The following is an 18,970-nucleotide window of genomic DNA, read 5'->3' on the forward strand; positions in this document are numbered from 1 at the left end:
ATAAACATACCTCCTTTTACTTTACCAAGTACATCCACTTCTGTGGTCTTCTGGACCTGTTGGCAGTGAGTTCCTTTTTTAACAATGAGTTTGGCATTCTTGCAGTTTTTTCTCTCTAACTGAGAAGCTAGGAAACAAAATAGATCTTATGGTGGTCTCCTTCATTTGGACTGAAATCTCTTTGGATCTCATATTGTCAGTCAACTGTCCAATTTGTTTTTGAACCTCTAATGATGGAGAACTGTGGATAAAAATAGCTGTAATTCCTAAACAGTTAATGCTATTTTATTTAGAAAAGAAAAAAAAAGTGGAAAGTACTGTGACAGTCAATAAAATTAAGATGTTTGTCTTCAATTCAACATTTGTTTAATGGAAAGTATACAAAATACCAGACAAAGCTGTATATACATACTCAGATGATACCAACAAAACACCTGCATTTTGAAATTTCTGTGTAACCTTTATCAGTATAGAATATTTGAACACAGTCATTCCACTGACAGCATAGTGAGAACCATCCGAGGTCTGACGGGCTGCTCAGTCATCCTTTCATTCCATAACAGTCGAGTCCAGTTCATTGAGAAACCTCTGACATTTAGCCATGAGGACCTTAATCGCCTCTGTGACTAAGACGTCTGGAGGCAGGATCCCGGTGGATTCCACTGTAACTGTAAAAGAAAAGACATCCATGGGCTAAAATAGTGTAAAGACAGTGATGCACGTATTCAAAGTCTGTGCAAGTGAAGAAATGAGTGCTGTCAGCGTTAATCTTGTTAAAATGACGTTAACGGCATAACCGCATTAACGCGGCAAATCTCTGTTAGCAAGTTAGCGCGGATCGCCCCGTGCGTGGGGCTGCACGGCGCTAACGCGTTAACGAGCTAACCGTGCTAACGCTTTAATGCTGTGCAGCCCCACGGGGTCCTGAGTTATCGCATTCAAAAGATTTTCAGAAAAGTCGACCTCTGACCCCTGGCTTTAAGGTTGAGGTCACTGAGATTTGAACTCGTCCGAGGGTTTTAGTAGATGCAACTATGGTATCAATTTCACAATTCTAGGTGAGTAATGCAATCACAAACTTAGGTGTCCACGTCGCCCACCCAGTAGGGTGACTACAACAACCAATCAGCTTATTATGGCTGAGGGGTAAACACCGAAAAGAACACTGACTAATAATCAGTACAGATATATTTTAGCATACATGTGAATGCGCATCTGTCCAACACCAAGACTCATTATCATTTATCACTTCAGGTATGGACTGACCCCTTGAATAAAGCAGCAGTGGTTTCACAGCATACAGACTTCAGATTCTTTGAACGCCGCGTATCTCTCTTAAACTGACTCTGTTACAGACTGTGTATGGCATAAACAAAGAGACAGGGCACTGATTCATGATTTTAGGAGGGGCTAGGCCACTTTAAAAGGAATATTTGCATTTTTATCAGTGAGTTTGCATGGTGTCTCATAGCAGCTACACATGGACGTACAGATGAAATGGTCTCGCACTCGTCCAAGCTTCACCACATTCTTCAGGTCACTGTGTCGGAGGACTTCCCGGCTGCATGTATCCAGGCGACTGTTCACAACTTTGGCAACCTTTGTCCCTTAAATACACAAAAAATGTGAAAACATTCGCAGCATCAGGTGACTGATTGCAGGTTAATACAATGTAAATTGTTGAATTTAAGTGAAGCCACTCTTACCATTAATATCTTCCAGGTCTATAACTCCTCGTGAGAAGCACTGTTTTAATCGCTCCGCCTTCTCTCCCTCCACCACCTCCAGGAGGGTGATCTCTGGGAGGAGGCGGTAACTCGCTGTGGCCACTGGGGAGAACTTGGCATGGTCTTTGCCTAAACACACAACAGAGAACACACTTTATCATTAGGCAGCAGAAAATACTGTTTACAGACTATCCCGTTATTTGGACTGATAACATCCAAGTAGTATGTAAACTGCTGCATTTCCCACTGTGCCCATTCGGGCAAATTCACTTCAGCACATCCTGAAAACATTCCATCCTTGAGATGTTTTAGTAGTGCACCAGCCACATACCTAGGGTCATCTGTTAACTCACATTTCATCTTGTAATTGAACTCCCTGCAGCCAGAACTTGATATTATGGAACAAGTCAGCCACTCCTGTACGCCACCATTTGGTGCACACACCTATCTAAAGCACAAAGCCCTACAAACACAAACGCACACGCACACACATCTCACTGAAAGTCTCAAAACACAATGGACACATATGGAATTATATAGTAAACAAAAAAGTGTGAAATAACTCAAAACATGTTTGATATTTTAGGTTCTTCAAAGCAGTCACCCTTTGCTTTGATTACTGCTTGTCACGCATTCCCTGAAATGTTTCTCTTGTCTTGAAGGAGTTCAGAGATGCTGAGCACTTGTTGGTCCTTTGGCCTTCACTCTGCGGTCCATCTCATCCCAACCCATCTCCATTGGGTTTAGGTAATTTTGAATAAATCCCCAACAGTGTCACCAGCAAAGCACCCCCACACCATCACACCCCCTCTCCTCCATGCTTCAGTAGTATGAGGCTCCACACAGATGTCCGTGGGCCAGGCCTTTTTTTTGTGACTGTATGTACTCGTCTGCTGAGAATTTACATTACAACCCAACAACTATGAATTCAAAGAAATATAACAGGAATTACTATTCAGGAATCTGGCCTCCAGCTGCTCGTGTCGATGTCCGCAGCAAAGTGTAATCCAGGCATTAAAGCCGATTCAGTGTTGCCAATTAATGCATGCGCATACACATCTTTGGACTGTGGGAGGGAGCCAGCGTACCTTGAGAGAACCCACACACACAGGAAGAGCATGCAAACTGAGGACGGAAAGCCCCTGGCCGACCAGTGGATTCAAACCCAGGAGTTTCAAACCCTAATGGGACCACGTGTATCCCAAACCAATCAAGTGTGACATGGAAGCACTTCAGCATATAAAATGTTGTTAAATCAAAGATTTTTTAAAACACAGTTGTATAATGTTGTTACTTGAGCCAGATGTGACACATATATCCCAATGGTTTGTGTCGGACTGAGAAATTTCTTAATATCAGTTTGATGAACATTAAGAAATTTATAGTTACATGCCAGAAAGTACATGTCTCATATTAGCTGACTTATTACAGTAAATTTTTAAAAACAGTAAAAATAATTTAATATAATGTAACAATGTATTATGAGCATCTCTGTCCAGCCAATAGAAATAATACATTGTTATTATAATGTAAATAATAATGCTCCTGTTTGCCTGTTTAGTGTCTCTATCTTCAGCACTGCAGCTGCTCAGAGATAAAGCTTACCGATTCCTTTGACACAGTGCATGACAATGTCCAGCTCTTGTCCCGGTCGTAGTTGAGCTATCAGAATGTCATCATGCACAGGCCCAATACAGCAGTCTGCAAACACGTCTGCCTGGTTCCCAATGGGGACCCACTTTATGTCCTTGGAATAAACTATGAGCAGATAAAAGTGGACAGAGCAGATATCTGCAATTAGACAGGAATACTTTTTTTTTTTACTAAGATATCTGGACCATTTTGTGACACCTAAAAATACCCACCCATGTGGTTTAAGTACAGCTCTCGTGGGTCTGATGAGTCTTTGCTTGCTCTGGGATTCCTGCTGCACTTAATCTTCAGCTGCAGTTGAATTGTGTCTATTTCTGAACCCTCTTCCTCTGCAGACTCCTCCCCTAAAAAACAAAGCAGCATTTCAAACATGTTGCTTAACATTCTGCACATCATCACTGTAAATCAAGTGCAGGAGACACTGGAAATTTGCAGCTCATGAAATTATAAAAAGTGATTATTTAGTTTTTCATTCACAGCACAAACCTGCAGACAGATGACTGACTCCACATTCACGTGGAGTCACATTTTTTTCCCTACCAAGCACAGCTACAGGACGAGATGTGTTCTAAAGGACAAAAAAGTACTAATGCTCATAACGTATGAATGAACGAGGCAACTAGAACATGGTGTAAGTAGGAAGCAGGCATGACCTCTCCGCCATATCTGTTTCAGATGCTCAGTACACCTGAGGTCAGGCTCATTGTCAAGTTTCAGTTTCTGCAGCACAGCAGGAAAACTGTCTTTATTCTTAGACTTATGACTAAGCAAGATGTTATCTAAACCGGCACTTTGTCACATGACAAGAAGATGACACAACGGGATAAAATGAGCATTGGTGTCAACTGCCTTATGGGTGAGTGGTTCAATATGATGTTTTACCAGTGTTTCTGTACTCAAACAGACGAGGGTCAGCTTTGATGGGGATGAGGCCTAATCTGTGGGCCAGGACTTCGTCTTGGACAATGGAGGTATTACTATAGATGAACACCTTTTCTATAGCCATAGTAGGCACCTAAAAACATAAAATAATAATTAGCAGCTTTCAAAATATATTTGCATAAAATGAATAAACTAAATGCCTAAATTCACAAAATGTACACGTTCTTCATGAACCAAAGTCCCTCACATACTGAAAGTTCAAGAACAGGTCTGAAACCGTAGTGACACAACAAAACAAGCTCACCTCTGCCAGTAAGATCCTTCTGAAGGCATTGGCAATGGCTGCATCAATCCCCACCATGTCGAACTCCATACTGTTTTCATCCAGATGCACGACATCGATTCTGAAGTTCTGCATAGAAACAGGAGAGTTCCATTTCTATTTAGAATCACACGCATTTGTTAAAGGCACAAGCGAAGCACGTTAGTCACTCTGGTCTGTACACATCTTTGTCCAAATACACATTCAATACTTTTTACTGGTGGACAGACAAATGTAAGGAAAAGGCTGGTGACTAACATAACCGAAAGGTTCTGCTGGCGTCGAATCAGGCCAAGAATGGTGCTTAGAGTAATTATGACCATGTGGTGTGTTAAAAGCGGTACTTTGGTTAAATACTTTTAGTTACTACTGAACGTCTGCACTTCAGTCGCATCTCGATTACTTGATTAAAAATGAAATGTGGTGGTATGCATAGGTGAAATTACAAATCTGTTGCTGTGCAAACATTTGTACACATTTTGGACAATTATGGACCAAACTGTCCAATAAGAAGAGCAGATCCCTGTAAAGACTCCAAATAAGCCAGATCAGCATCATTCCCATAGGGCACAAAAGCCATGTGAGATTTACAGAAGAAAATGATGACATTCGTGCTCCCAGCGTTTACAGGCCCACCGCAGTGACAACATTTTACCTTTTGAAATTTCTCCACGTTCCAAGTGTCGTCATATCCGGGGTAGTTTCCAGGGAAATCCGTAGTATGAACCTAAGAGCAAAACATAAATAATGGCTAAGAGTAATAAGAGACAACAACAGCACGCAGGTCCACAAGTATGATCCGGCAGGTGATACTACTAGTGAATAATCAACGCAGAAACACATTATACTTTCACCTCCGTGAATGATTGTTGTATATTATAATAAGTGTTCATTAAGTAATATTAATGCAGTCCGTGTCAAACACGCGTATCAGTTAAAGCGTGTCGGTCAGAGCCTCACCACCCCACAGAGGACATGCTGTGCCTCTCCAAATCCACGATCACAGCCGCACTTACATTCGTCACACCAAATTCTCCCAATATTACTCGATTCCGAATTTCTTCCACGTTCTCCATGCTGGCTGCCATTTTGCCGAGTGGGCGGGGAGTCTTTGGCTCCGCCCGCACCTCCTTTACGGTACAGTAGTGGTTCTCTCCTCTCCATCAGCAGCTGTATGAATCAGGGGGTTTCTCTCTAAGGCTACGTTCACACTGCAGGTCTTAATGCTCAATTCCGATTTTTTGATCAAATCCGATTTTTTTGTCTGCTTGTTCACACTACAAATAAAATGCGACAGCAAACGCGCTCTAGTGTGAACGCTCAAAGCGGCCCGCATGCGCAAAAGAAGACGTCACACACAACGCGCTCTGTTTGGACCCAGAGCAAACAATATTGTTTGACTGATGGCCCTTAATATAAAGACTTCGGACTTTACGTTTCCCAATTTTTGCTTTAAGTTATAAAGTTATTTACATAATAATGTAGATAACCTAATAATGATCCTTATTGCTGTTTTAGAGAGGAGCGGTGCTTCAAAGGATCGTTGCAGATTTCGGTCAGAATCTGCAGATTATACAGTACAAATAAAATGTTCACGTTTCTCCAACGTTGTCTTCCCAACAGTTTCACTGACATCTACGCTGGATGGCCAGGAAGCGTTCGCGATGTCTTCTCCGGCGCTGATAATTGGCGTCTGTCTCGTGTCAGTGACGTAAAAGACGGATTTAATGCGACATGACCGTTCAAACAGCAGTCGCTTTCTAAAACATCAGATATGTATCGGATTCAGGACCACATACGAAAGTGTCCCAGATCGGATTTGTGCCGTTCACACTGTCATACCATGATCGGATATGGGTCGCATAGGGTCAGAAAAATCGGATTTGATGCGCTTTCGCCTGCAGTGTGAACGTAGCCTAATACGCACGCGGGGAAATTTGGCTCATATACGGTAGACAAGATCAAAATTGCAGCATCGGGTATTTTTCACAGTATGCTCATACTGCACAGTGTTCATGGACTTTGCGCCAGTTCACACTGAGTGATGAGTAAAAACTGCAGTCATTCGTCAGTAGCTCTCGGAGGCACTGTGTGGTTATCAATAATCAGTTCTTTGTGGCTGATATGGTGGTGATAGACGCAAAGGCCAACATCAAGCACTCAGCCTACGAAAAAGAACTCGGTGGAATAAACTGTGCATGAAGTAAAAGTCAGTCGTTTAAAAATGATCTGGTTTCAAGTCTTGATTTCCGCTAATTGTAGCGCTTCGGGGCAGGAGGAGATCGGTGATGACGAGTCTAAAGGGCCCACGAGTGATAGGAGCCTAGCAGAACAGTCAAGTAGTCTTTTTTCGGTTTTCAAAAACCTGTCACCGTAAAATAATGTTTGCTTCACAAGGTACTTATAAACGTGTTTGTTTCCTAGCATTAGTTTTGTTTTTGGCGTCTCCCCCATCCTTATTTCATGATTTGGTTTGGTCCATGTGCACGCGCTCCTAGCTGATGCTGAGGGGATGGTTGTTTTTGTTCATTTATTCAACATGTAATTGGTGCAGGCAGACCCTTTTTAAAGAAATATTCTAAAAATCACTTTATCCGACGACCTGCTGCCAGGCCAAACAGATCAAATAATAAAAAAAACTTTATCTCTGCAAAATATTGATCCATGTCTGCGCAGTGTTATATTTTTAGGGGTCGCTGTCGTTCACCAGAGCCTTACACTATGGACCAGGGTTTTGACTTATCCAGGTAACATCAGGGTTAACCCTGGGTAAATTGCCATGGTAACCTGCTCTGGAGTAGGTAGGTTTGGAAATCACTGCCTACTGACCAATCAATTCTCCAGAAAATTGTGTCACCATTCAATGTCTGACAGAGTATTAGGGGCGCATTAAGTTAAACAAAAAAAAAAAGTGTTAATTTTCAGATTAAAGTCGGAATTTTGAGATTAAACTTAAAATACTATTTTGAGAAAAAAGTTGAAATGTGGAGACTGCAGTTGTCATTTTAAGCCAGGAATGTCGAACTGCAGGCCTCGAGGGCCGGTGCCCTGCAGGTTTTAGATATCACCGTGGGTCAACACACCTGAATCAAATGATTAGTTCATTAACAGGCTTCTGGAGAAGTTCAAGACATGTTGAGGAGCTAATTTAGCCATTTAAATCAGCTGTGTTGGCTCAAGGACACATCTAAAACCTGCAGGACACCGGCCCTCGAGGCCTTGAATTTGACACACCTGCTCTAGAAAATGCCATGCATAGGTGAGTTAGGGAAACAACTTCGTCATCTATCGTATTGGGTCTTGTGATACAACATACATCGTGTTTATTGCTTGAGGGTGTAAACCATCGTTATCCTTGCGTCTGTCCAATGCCAGGTATTTCATTTTGCATGCAGTCGTGTGTTCTTCCTTCTGACCAGATACAGCTTTCTGCAATCTTTTCAAAGCTCTTACAAGGAAATTATTTCCTTCTAACTAAAAACAATTCTGAAGTACGATCACAAACTCATGTACACAAAGCGTTTTCTAGAAGGCTTTAATCTCCACATTTCGACTTTACTCTCAAAATATTAGTTTGAAGTTAATCTAGAAATTTTGAATGTATTCTCATAATGATCAATAATATATATTTTTTCTTAATGTGGTCCTAATATTCCTTTGTATCCCTCGGACCTCTGTGCTCAAACAGCAGGAGGGCCTGAAGTTTATTAATACCATGTAATGTCTTTATGTTTCCCTAAAGAGCATCCGTAACAAATAATAAATAATGTCGATTTTTAATGCAATGCTTTCTCTGTTAGCAGCAAACGTTGCAATATTTTATTGTTCTATAAGCTTTCATATCAGATCCTGAAACAGGACATCTGCTATGTACTTGCACAACTTATATCAAATTTGCACTCAGTTTGAATTGTGTTTTTATATGTAATCTTTACTCTTGTACCATAAACAGCAGAGTCTGTAGATAAAGAAGTAAAAACTAAAACCGTTGGGAACAGGTTATGTTTCGACTTTTGGTTTAAAATCGCCTGGGAGTGCGATGTGTGTCATAGATTCTCTGCTGGGGGAGTTTTTTGTTAATCGGTCACATTTATTTTACTTTGATCTGTGACAAACTGACGTGATTTCCACATCTCCGTTATCAGGCTGTGGGACTGTATTTAAATTAATTAAAACCTTATTGTGTATTGTATCCTTTTTACAAAAGTGTTGCATTTTATTGGTATATGCTTTTGAACTTCAGAATTTTTTTATCACAATTTGATAACATCTCTGAGAAGGTGGCACTCATAGGGATCATTTTCTGTAGAAGAGTCATATGATGTGAAACCCTGGGTTAACTTGATGAGTTGATAACCTTCACTCACTATGTGTTTTACACACCACTGTGCAGTTAATCGTGAGTTATTATTACATTAAGATATGGGGAACTTCAGGCATTTTTCATTTTCATTCATGAAACACTCTTAATAAAAGGTAGAGATTCAGTTCAACAGCTAGAACTAGATTAGATGAAAACATTTTGACAATTTTAATGACCAGTAAAAATGCAGCATTAAAGAGGTGAAACGTGTAAGTTTTAGCAGTTTCCCAGAGAACTGTCATGGAGTCTGTTAACTCCAAAAGAATGAATGTTATTTAGAAGTTGGTCAGAGTACTGTTTGTGCAAAACTGGCAGTGAAAAGAGATTTATGTGTTGACTGAGCTAAACACCAATTTAATTAACAGTAATAGTGCACAGAAGCATATTATGGACTATTGATGAATGATGTCTGCATCCACCGAGAGATAAATAGAATATGTCCCTGGGTAATATTTCACTAAGAAATGATGGAACAAAAATTTGTTGTTATTTTTGTTTTATTTCTTTTTAACACTTTCTTTTTCATAGTGATCTTTAATCATTATCAGGCTTTCATAATCTTTACAATATTTGAATAAGGATCACTTTATGAAAAGTTTTTCCATTCAATTTGGTATAGAGGTTTGTCTTATAAGAATGCAGTATCATCCAGACATTTGAGGTTGACGCTATGAGCAGCCCTTGTGGCTACTAAGCACAGTGTTCAGGTCCTGTCCATCTGTCAGGTGCTCAGTTAATCAACAGCTGCAGAGCTGCAGCTGCAGCAAGCCGGAGATTGGAGGTAGCCCATCATCCTTCTTTTTCTGTGACAGCCAGTATTCCTGACTTGCTGGGAGGGGTTGGGCTTTTGCTGTGAGAGCTTGGCCGCACGGTTTGCTGTCTCCTTGATCTGCAGCTCAAGGTGTTTCTGGATGGCGAGACCCAGCTCCTCAGGGTCCACGGAGGCCCCATACACCTCCCATGTCATCCCTTCTGCATCCCACTTCACTTCCTTGACTGGGGACTTAGGTGCACCACTTGCTTTTTTGTCTCTGTTGCTGTCAGTCTGGCTAGAAGACATCTTACTCTTGTTAGCTTCTGCCAGATAGATCTGAGGGAACACATGAGAACCGGTGGTCTGATTTGTCTGCACCCCGATATCTCTCAGAACTTTTTGGGCTGTCATAGTTCCCATGTCACGTGTTGTGATTCTTTCTTGGCCAGTTGTCGTACTGCACCAGTCATCTTTACCTAAGTGTTTTTGGGAGCATTGTGGGCCAGTATCAGGTGGCAGTGAACTAATCCAGGAGCAGCTCAGATTGCAGCAACGCAGCAGATGTTTGGCATCTAAGCCTGTCTCACTAACAGAGGAGAAGAGGCGAGGCAGTGTAAGGTGGTTTCCTGCTGAAGGAGGTGGTACTGGAGGCTGGATACCGGCGCCTGCCAGACGTGGCAGCATCTGCGAGGGGGCTGGAATAGGCTGAGGATGGCAGTAGGCTGCAAATGTATCCTCAAAATGGGCATGGTGGATATAGGAGCTGCAACAGTGTGGCTTGTCACATTTAGTGGAAAGAGGGCCGCCTTCTCCTTGACACTGCGCTTTGATATCTGTGTCATCAGATGAGATACAGAGACCTCTCCTCTGAGGATGCTGTAAGCTACATTCTCCACTGCAAATAGTGGTAACAGTGTTGCACTGATGCAGCTGCATGGGCTGCTTGCAAGCCATCATGGAGTGAGTCTCAGCCTCTTGGACGCTTGCATCTCTGCTGTGGTAAGCAATTTCAGTTTTCGCCAAAGGCAAAGTGTCTGAGTGACTCCTGTGAACAATCAGGGAGGCCAGCTTTACATTCTGCTCTGTTCTGATGGTCTCAGGATCATCAGTGTTTGTATTCACAACTATCTCATAATTGTCTGAAAGTGTTTCTGTCACAACTGGACGAAGTGGGTGATTTGAAGCCATGATGAGCGGGAAGTGTTCAGATGGGCTTTGTTGGTGTTTAGCAGTTTCTGTTGCAGTAGGAGTTGAATTGCATTGTTCTTCACAGATTTCACTGGGGGATTTCTCCTGGCAGTTGTAACATGGTCGTTGAGGCAGTCCAGAGGGTGATGTTACTTGTGTAGGTGTCTCTGTGCTGCCAAAGACGGACTGGCTGGAAAAAACAGGCTGCAGTGGAATAGTTCCTCCCATTGGATGCAGCTCTGACATGGGACGCCCTGCCTCTGCCATGGAAGACCTTTAGGAAGAAATACAACATATTGTGTAGGTGACAGCACAGATACAACAGAGCACAGAAAACGGAATAATAAATGCATAGTTTAATACTGCATTCATTATTTAATTTAATACAAATACTAATATGTATTTGTTCACAATAGTGAATTGTGCTTGTATTTTCCAGCTGACAAAATGAATTTACTGTAATCATGTGCAAAAACTAAGCACGGTCCACAAATGATTTTTAAAATAGCTACAGTGCTACATGGTGCTGTAGTAACATAAATCATTACAAATTTTCAGTGTTTACCCAATTTTTAATAAACCACCATGGACTTGTACACTAGAAGGACAGTGCATATGTTGATCAAAGTTGAAGATGGAGCTGCAAACAGGAGGAAACGAGGAAGACCACAAAAAGATCCATGGATGTAGTGAAGGAGGAGATGCAAAGGGTTGGTGTGCCAGAGAAGAATGGTAAGGATAGGGTGAAATGAAGGCAGATGACCTGCTGTAGTGACCGCTAAAGGGAAGAGCTAGAAGAAAAAGGAGGAGGAGGAGGAGGGGTATGTTATGATGTGGGACCGTTCTAAGGCTTACACATGCTATGCTCATTGTGAGCAATCCTTTAACCTCTAACCTGCCACCAGCTAAAGGTTTTTCCAATGTTTCTTTAAACTACTGTAAATCTTGAACAGTTTGTGCAATCTTAAAAATTCCAACGGTTTCTGAAAGGAGCGACTCAGTGCTTTTCGCTGATATTAGAGTCATTAAGGTAATCACAAGCACAGCGTCACAGCAGCATCAGGAAGATGAAAGGGAGAGCGAAGGAGTTATACAGAAAACTGACATTATGTTGGACATCTTGTTTTTGCTGTGTTTTTCATGTTTTGTGCCAAGTTTTTTGTATTTTTGTTATTTTAAATTTGACTTATCACCTATCAGCAAACGTGCACTGCCCAGCCTTCTTCCAGCACCTGAAAAAGCAGGGATTTGGGGCTTGTAGAACAGTGCAGAGTGGGTTTATTATCCACTCAGGAAAATGTATAAAAGTGAGCACCAGCGCCATGCAGATGTTTTAGGGGCAGGTGCTCAAAGTTAAAAAGGAGCACACAGGACCAGGCTGAATAACAACAACCCACATTCATCAAGAATCTAATATGGAATCATATTGATGACAGCACTTGGAACCATAAGGCAACAGATTTTTAAAAACTGTGGGAAATAAACTAGACTCTGCCTGTGACTCACTCTTCCTCCTTCCATCTCCTCCTCTGATCCATCACTCTCCACTTGCTGTCCATCTGACAACAAGGCACAATTTGCTATTGCATTGATCTATTATTTAATTTTCCACACTTAACAACTCTCACACCTAATCCATGATAAAGTAATGATAGAAGAATGTTATAGAACCAAAGCACTGCAGTTGTGTTTATTATTGTTTTTATAGTTGAGTAATAATTTAAAAAAATCTAAACACAAACACACACACGGACATAGTGACATTTTATACGTTCTCCAGAATACTGTATATACTATGGCCACAACAAAAACTGATCCACAATCTTTCCCTTACTATTTATTCCTAGTGATATAATAATAAAGTAATAAGAGCAAAAAAATTAAGTCATAAAGATAAAATAATGTATTTATGAAAATTCAGTTTGTTTAACTATCCACTCTGTGCAGGCAGAAAACTTATTAAATGTTTAAACTGTAGAGATACAATAATTTTGCTGCTGTAAAATCAGCATTTTGTCATATTTGAAATATAAATCGAATATATTCTGTTTCTTAATTATTTTCTTTAAAACACAGAGTGTGTGTGTGTGTGTGTGTGTGTGTGTGTGTGTGTGTGTGTTTTACTATCGTAATTATAATAATGCACATTAGATGCATATTAGATGCCCCCCAAATCTTCCTCTAATAGACCACTCCAAATCTTCCTTAGATTAGATCCACAAGGCAGGGTCCCAGTATTTCTGCTCTGTGTGAGGTTACTTGGTTATATTATCTCCATAACGGTCACCTGATGAGAACCATTCATCAATCCAGCCACCTTTCAGAAAAGCTATTTTCTGCTGCTTGACCAGTAAAATGACAGCTTCACTTTTACACTCAGCTCTCTCTTCACTACAGTGTAGAGCCTGATCATCGAGCTCCCTCCCTAGAACTGGCTCCAGGATAGGGCCCCATCCTCCCTTTAACCCCAACCAGTTGCAGCAGATGGCCACCGATTCTTAAGTCTGGTTCTGCCTGATGTTTCTTCCTGTGAAAAGCGAGGGGGGTCATCTGACTGTTGGAGGTTTTTCTGTTTTCACGTTATTATTGTGTGACCTTTCCCCCCTTAAATAGTTTAGAAATTCTACTCTATTCAGTTTAATTGAATTAACCCTATTCGGGCAGGATAGACTGGTCCCTTGATTTAATTCTTTTTATAGGGGTCGGGTGAATCGCTCTTTGTCTTATCCAGGACACAGAACTGTAAAATAATCACTTCAGGGCAAAAAAAAAGAAAAAAGAAAAAATCTTGAATAAACAGAAAGCGTATTAACACTGGCACCTTGAATGTCTTTCCAAGTCATTCCAGCCAACTTTAACCCTAGAGTATAGAGCAATAAATGATATAAAAACGTAATTTTTGTTTTGTACACACCCAGTCAAAAGTTTGGACACACCTTCCTGTTTAATAGTTCTTGACTTTTAATACTTGTGTGCCTGTCAGGGTTCATTGGTGGAATTTCTTGCCTTCTTAATGGAGTTGGGACCATCAGTTGTGTTGTGCAGAAGTCAGGGTGGTAAACAGTTTACAGCCCTATTTGACGGTTGTTAGGATTAATATTTTGGCAAGAACTGCAAAAACCATCAAGCGCTATGAAGAAACTAACTCACACAAGGACGCCCCAGGAATGGAAGAGCAAGAGTCACCTCTGCTGCTGAGGATAATTCATCCAAGTCACCAGCATTTGTGCTTAGTTGGACCTTCATTTATTTTTCAACAGCACAATGACCCCAAACACACCTCCAGGCTGTGCGAGGGCTATTTTTCCAACAAGGAGAGTGGAGTGCTGCGGCACATGGCCTGGCCTCCACAGTCAGCTGACCTAAACTCAGTGGAGATGGTTTGGGATGAGATGGAGCGCAGAGTGAAGGCAAAAGGACCAACAAGTGCTCAGCTTCTCTGGGAACTCCTTGAAGACTGTTGGAAAATCATTTCAGGTGACGACCTTGTGAAGCTCATGGAGAGAACGCCATTGAATGAGAAGGTGTGTCCACATTTTTGACTTGTAGTGTAAATCTACTGGTGATCGATACACCAACAGGGTTGTCTTTCATCTGTTATTGTTCTCCCCATGTAGGTTCAGAAAGGTTTGATGTTTGAAGGCAAATTCATAATAATAAAAACTGTAAAAAACTAATAAAAACCGGAGAATTTGTCCTTGGTTACTTCCTGCCTCTGCTTTCATCCTTGCTCTCTCTCTCTCTATCCAAAGACCTGCGGCATTCAGCTCTGTGCAAGGTGAGCCTCTTCATTAGTTTGTGGTGGTGTTTTTAATTTGTTATATTGTACATCTTGTTGAGGGAGTTCATGTTCTGCTGCTATTTGTGGATTTTATCTACTCTGCAGCGCATGGTATCTGTACAGATCTGTGAGAATACTCCAGATCAATGTAACGTGAAAGCCCTCGTATCCATATTTATGCAAACATATAGAACATTTAAATGACACATGCATAATCATTCATAGCATTAGTCTTATGCTTTGTATCTGCTAAATGGCTGTTTTTTTTAAATAGGAGTTTTCTGCTCTACTGGAGGACTCGAAGCACCTTATGGAACCTGCTTCATTCTCCCATTCATATAAACATTTTTCTACACCTGCTGTCTATCCAACATTAAGACAACATGGAGGTCATATTGTTTTGTATTATTATAGAATTTGGCAATCAACTTTGCCTGTATAAAAGTCACTGCACACCACTGAGATTCAGACATTTCAAGCACATCCTCTGTAGCTGTTAGTTACGGGCTCAACTTCACTGGCTCTTTGCCTCTTACACAAAATCAAGGTGTAAGGTGAGGTTACAATGCTAGTAAACGACAACCCCATTTTTATTTCACTTCTGTACTTCTCACAGACACTCGAGATGAATATACTTCTTTTTAACTCACTATTCTTCCTTAAATAGTGAACTATTATTTAAAAATAGTAGCAGCTTTATTTTTGTCACAGTAATAGCTGACTGGATCTCTTTAATATGAGAACGTGTTTTTTTTAAAGCGCTGTAATACAAGTCACAGGAACCCTACTGTCAGCGGTGGTACAGATTTAGATTGTTCCAATTATAGCCCATGGGAAATTTTCAGATATTGGCTAATTCAAGGAAAAGAAGTAAAACACATCAGGCTGCTGAAATTACTCTAGTGAACTGAACCACCTGGAACCAGGTCGGATCCTTTTGGACATCCTTGTCTCTATTGGAAACAGAATCATGAATATGATGCACAGACAGACGTGGTAAGAAGTACATACATGTAGAACCCATTCATACAGCAGTGCCTGTATCAGAAGAAAAGACGGTTAGGTCCTTTTCTTCAACCAGCTTACCTTTACAGTGATCTACTTGCTGCTGACACTCTGTCCTCTTCCTTTTGTGTGTTGGGTGATGGTTGCAGTTCCTTAGAAAGCCCTCCTCCTCCTCATATCCACAGGTGACCCCTTTCCCTCTCTCTGTCTAACTCCACTTCATTCACGCACATCCGATCCTTTTCTTCTCCTTCTTTTTTTCTCAGCAGCTCCCAGCTGTGCACAAAATGGAGGAGACCTCGAGATAATCCCCCTTGCATCTGATTAGAAATGCCAGGATGCAATCTTCAAATCTCGTGTTCTGTAATGGCGAGTCAGCCTGCTTTGTAGCTGCCTTATCTGGCTATAGAAGGAGATGGGTGGAGGGGGAGGGGGAATGATGGGAGGAGATAGTCAGGCAGCTGGCGTGTTTGTCCCTCCACCTGGGAAGAGGGAAGCAGGGCTGACGTATGAATGAATGTGTACACTACAGAGAAATAAAGACAACAGCCTGTCTGTCCTTGTCCATCTCAGCGTTTACACGTTCTTCTTTTCTTCTTCTGCGTAGTTCCACTCTGACCTCAGGTAGTGCTTCAGTCTCAAACTCTGCTTTTCCTCTTCTTATTTCTTGCTCTACCTCACTGCCGCTCTGCCACCCAACACCAACCCACTCTTCAGCACTATCTCTGTTGCTATGGAAACTGCAATACTCTTTTTTCCCACGTAGGAATGACACAACTAAAACAAATCAGCTGGGGACTTTTAATGTGTATGACCGACTCCGTCATTTAACTCACTGATTTGTATTTTCATTTCTGACAGAAAACATGAAAAGAGAACACCTATGATAGTTAACATATAACTAACTATATATCTATATATATAGATTTGTCATTTATATTTGTGTCATCTGGCTTTATAAATAATAAATAAATAAAGCTCTGTATCATCTGCATAGCAATTCAAATGTTGACTAGGTCTCATTTTTAAAAAACAATTTCTGCTTAATTCAAAGTTAAAGTTAAAGCCACGACTCTATAGTACATCTCAGACGCAAAGATGTGCCATAATAAAACACAACAAAGATGATAAAGGAGGTCCCTGAACTGGTTGGCAGCTAAAATCTTCCCCAACCTTGCTGGAAGGTGGCCAAACTGCAGAATTCATCTTCCTGCAAGAAAAGGAAAAGATTCTGCTTTTAAAATGGAAGGAAATGGTTTCTTCAGCTAAAAAAAGAAAGAAAAAGAAATAGATGTTTTTATGCAACACAGTGGGAAGTGTAACCCAGGTACAGATTTGTTTGTATGGGGAAGTTGTCCTAATTGTCTGTGTGTGTAAGGGCTGGGTGGGTGGTGGATGACAGCTGTGCAAAGATTAAGGCTAAGATATTCTCAGAGCAGCTCTGTGTTTCTGTTATACGACTGCTGATTGCATTTGCCAAATGTATTAAAGTATATCTCTTTATATCTGTAGTTTGTGTGTTGGTTATGTTCCAGTCTCACTTTGTGCTCACTGCTGCCTCTGACTAGGATTCCAGACAGGTTCTGCTTCAGGCTTTGCTGCAATGTGGGCTGTTCATGTAGCAACCATCACCCACAGTATGACAGGATTATTATGCTACTCCACTTCAGAGGCATGACTTTAGAGTGTCATCGATTTAATCATTCACATGCAGCAGGTGGCACTCACTTCAAGGGCAAACTCCTCAGGTATCAGACCAGGATGCTGCACCAATCTATATGTCAGTTTCCTTTTACACCTTATTCATGAGCACGCCCACTTGGACTTGAAAGTACTTATTCTCATTCCCGCTGCTTCTTGAGCTGTTTCATGGCTTCAGCACGAAACTCCTCCCACATCTGAGTTTATGTTTCCACTCAGGTGAGAGAGCCTTATGGCTGAACCTGTCAGGCTATGAGCCAATCAAGGGTCTTTTTGGCCCAGCTTTGTAGTAAATGAGACAGCAGAAAGCGACAGGGTGAAGCCTTCAATCTCTGCTTACCCAGACACCTGACCCACAGCCCCAGCAGCGAAACTGAATTGAAAATGAAGGCATCAAATGTCATAATACATAAGACTGTAGACTGGTGCATAATAAGCAAGCAAATAAGCCAGAAAATAGAGATTTTTGATGAGAAACCTGTCTTGAAGCACACAGAGATAGAGCTGTGCAGGAACTGGGATTTCATCATGGTGGAAGCTAGAGTTTAAAAGAAAGAGAGAATTCATTACAATGTTTTTTTTAAACATGAAGTGTAGTTTTGGTCTTCTTTTGCTGCTGGTTTGGTGAATCTTAGAGAGTAATGAAAGTTTCAGTTTTGGAATCTGCGAAATGTCGGCTGTTATGGAGCTAAATCAGGGTCAAAAGTTTTATTCATTTAAAAAAAGTCATTTGAAACTGAAATTCTAAGTGTTGATATTTCAAAACTAAAAAACTAAAAAAAAAAGTGTTTAAAAAACAAATAAACTATTTTATTTTAAATCAATTTTTTTTTACAGTTTCAATTTTTTTTAACAATCAATGTAAATTATGCACGTGAGCATCTACATATACTCACATGGAGACAACATCGGCTCAGGCCCACTACTGTTGAACAGTCTTAATAAAAATACTTAAATGTGCAGACGCAGCCCATACAAATACTGATTGGTTAAAATAAAATATCCTTCCATACAAACAAGACTATAAACCAACACAAAAAGTTAGACAAAAAGACAAGACACATGAAAACATTCCAGTTTGAGTGTAATAGTTTAAAATCACATTTATTTGGCCACCAGATGCCCATGTTATACTGTTCCAAAAAATGCATTCTTTTTCCAAAATAATCGTTCCAAATGATTCGATCACCCCAAACATTGCATTTCTGTTATCACTAAAGATAATCCTAAACTAAATAGAAATAGCTCTGCATCAGGCTAAATCCCTTTAATGAGGGTCCCTGACTATGTTGTTACGTCCTTGGGCTAGTGGCAACCTGGGGGTAACAACAAATGTGACACCCCACTCCAACTCCACCCAAGAAAGAGACAAAACTCTGAGCAATTGCAAATGCTACGCAGCTGTTTATTGACTTCGGCAGTGAGCTATGCCAAAATAACTAACAAAAGGTCCCTAGCCCAACCTCAACAGAAAAAACAACAACATCTCATGTACACACATGGGAGGGAGGAGAGAGAAAAACCCACAACCATATCTTCTGGTGGGAGGAGTCACACATAAACACATGCATATATGACCCATATGATCTTGGGT

The 18,970-nt window shown here is 40.9% G+C and overlaps 2 protein-coding genes across 3 annotated transcripts; both read right to left on the minus strand.

Annotated features, from left to right (window-relative positions):
- Nucleotides 1-372: 372 nt before the first annotated feature.
- Nucleotides 373-6,284, minus strand: polr1c (RNA polymerase I and III subunit C). Of its 2 annotated transcripts, none has more exons than XM_063491434.1 (9): nucleotides 5,545-6,284; nucleotides 5,240-5,311; nucleotides 4,567-4,674; nucleotides 4,263-4,395; nucleotides 3,593-3,724; nucleotides 3,333-3,485; nucleotides 1,707-1,856; nucleotides 1,491-1,607; nucleotides 373-668 (listed from the first exon to the last, which is right to left on the minus strand). In XM_063491434.1, the coding sequence occupies exons 1-9, from the start codon at nucleotides 5,746-5,748 to the stop codon at nucleotides 550-552; spliced, it is 1,188 nt and encodes a 395-aa protein (XP_063347504.1). In that variant the 5' UTR covers nucleotides 5,749-6,284; the 3' UTR covers nucleotides 373-549. The 2 variants fall into 2 exon arrangements, with proteins under 2 accessions (XP_063347504.1, XP_063347505.1); XM_063491435.1 differs by having other exon boundaries at nucleotides 5,601-6,281.
- Nucleotides 6,285-9,466: 3,182 nt separating this feature from the next.
- Nucleotides 9,467-16,207, minus strand: si:dkey-191g9.7 (uncharacterized). The gene is made up of 2 exons (XM_063491577.1): nucleotides 15,757-16,207; nucleotides 9,467-11,163 (listed from the first exon to the last, which is right to left on the minus strand). The coding sequence occupies exon 2, from the start codon at nucleotides 11,154-11,156 to the stop codon at nucleotides 9,681-9,683; it is 1,476 nt and encodes a 491-aa protein (XP_063347647.1). The 5' UTR covers nucleotides 11,157-11,163; nucleotides 15,757-16,207; the 3' UTR covers nucleotides 9,467-9,680.
- Between the last annotated feature and the right edge of the window lie 2,763 nt (nucleotides 16,208-18,970).

This window comes from Pelmatolapia mariae, linkage group LG13 (genome assembly GCF_036321145.2).
Source record: "Pelmatolapia mariae isolate MD_Pm_ZW linkage group LG13, Pm_UMD_F_2, whole genome shotgun sequence".
NCBI classification, from domain to species: Eukaryota; Metazoa; Chordata; class Actinopteri; order Cichliformes; family Cichlidae; genus Pelmatolapia; species Pelmatolapia mariae.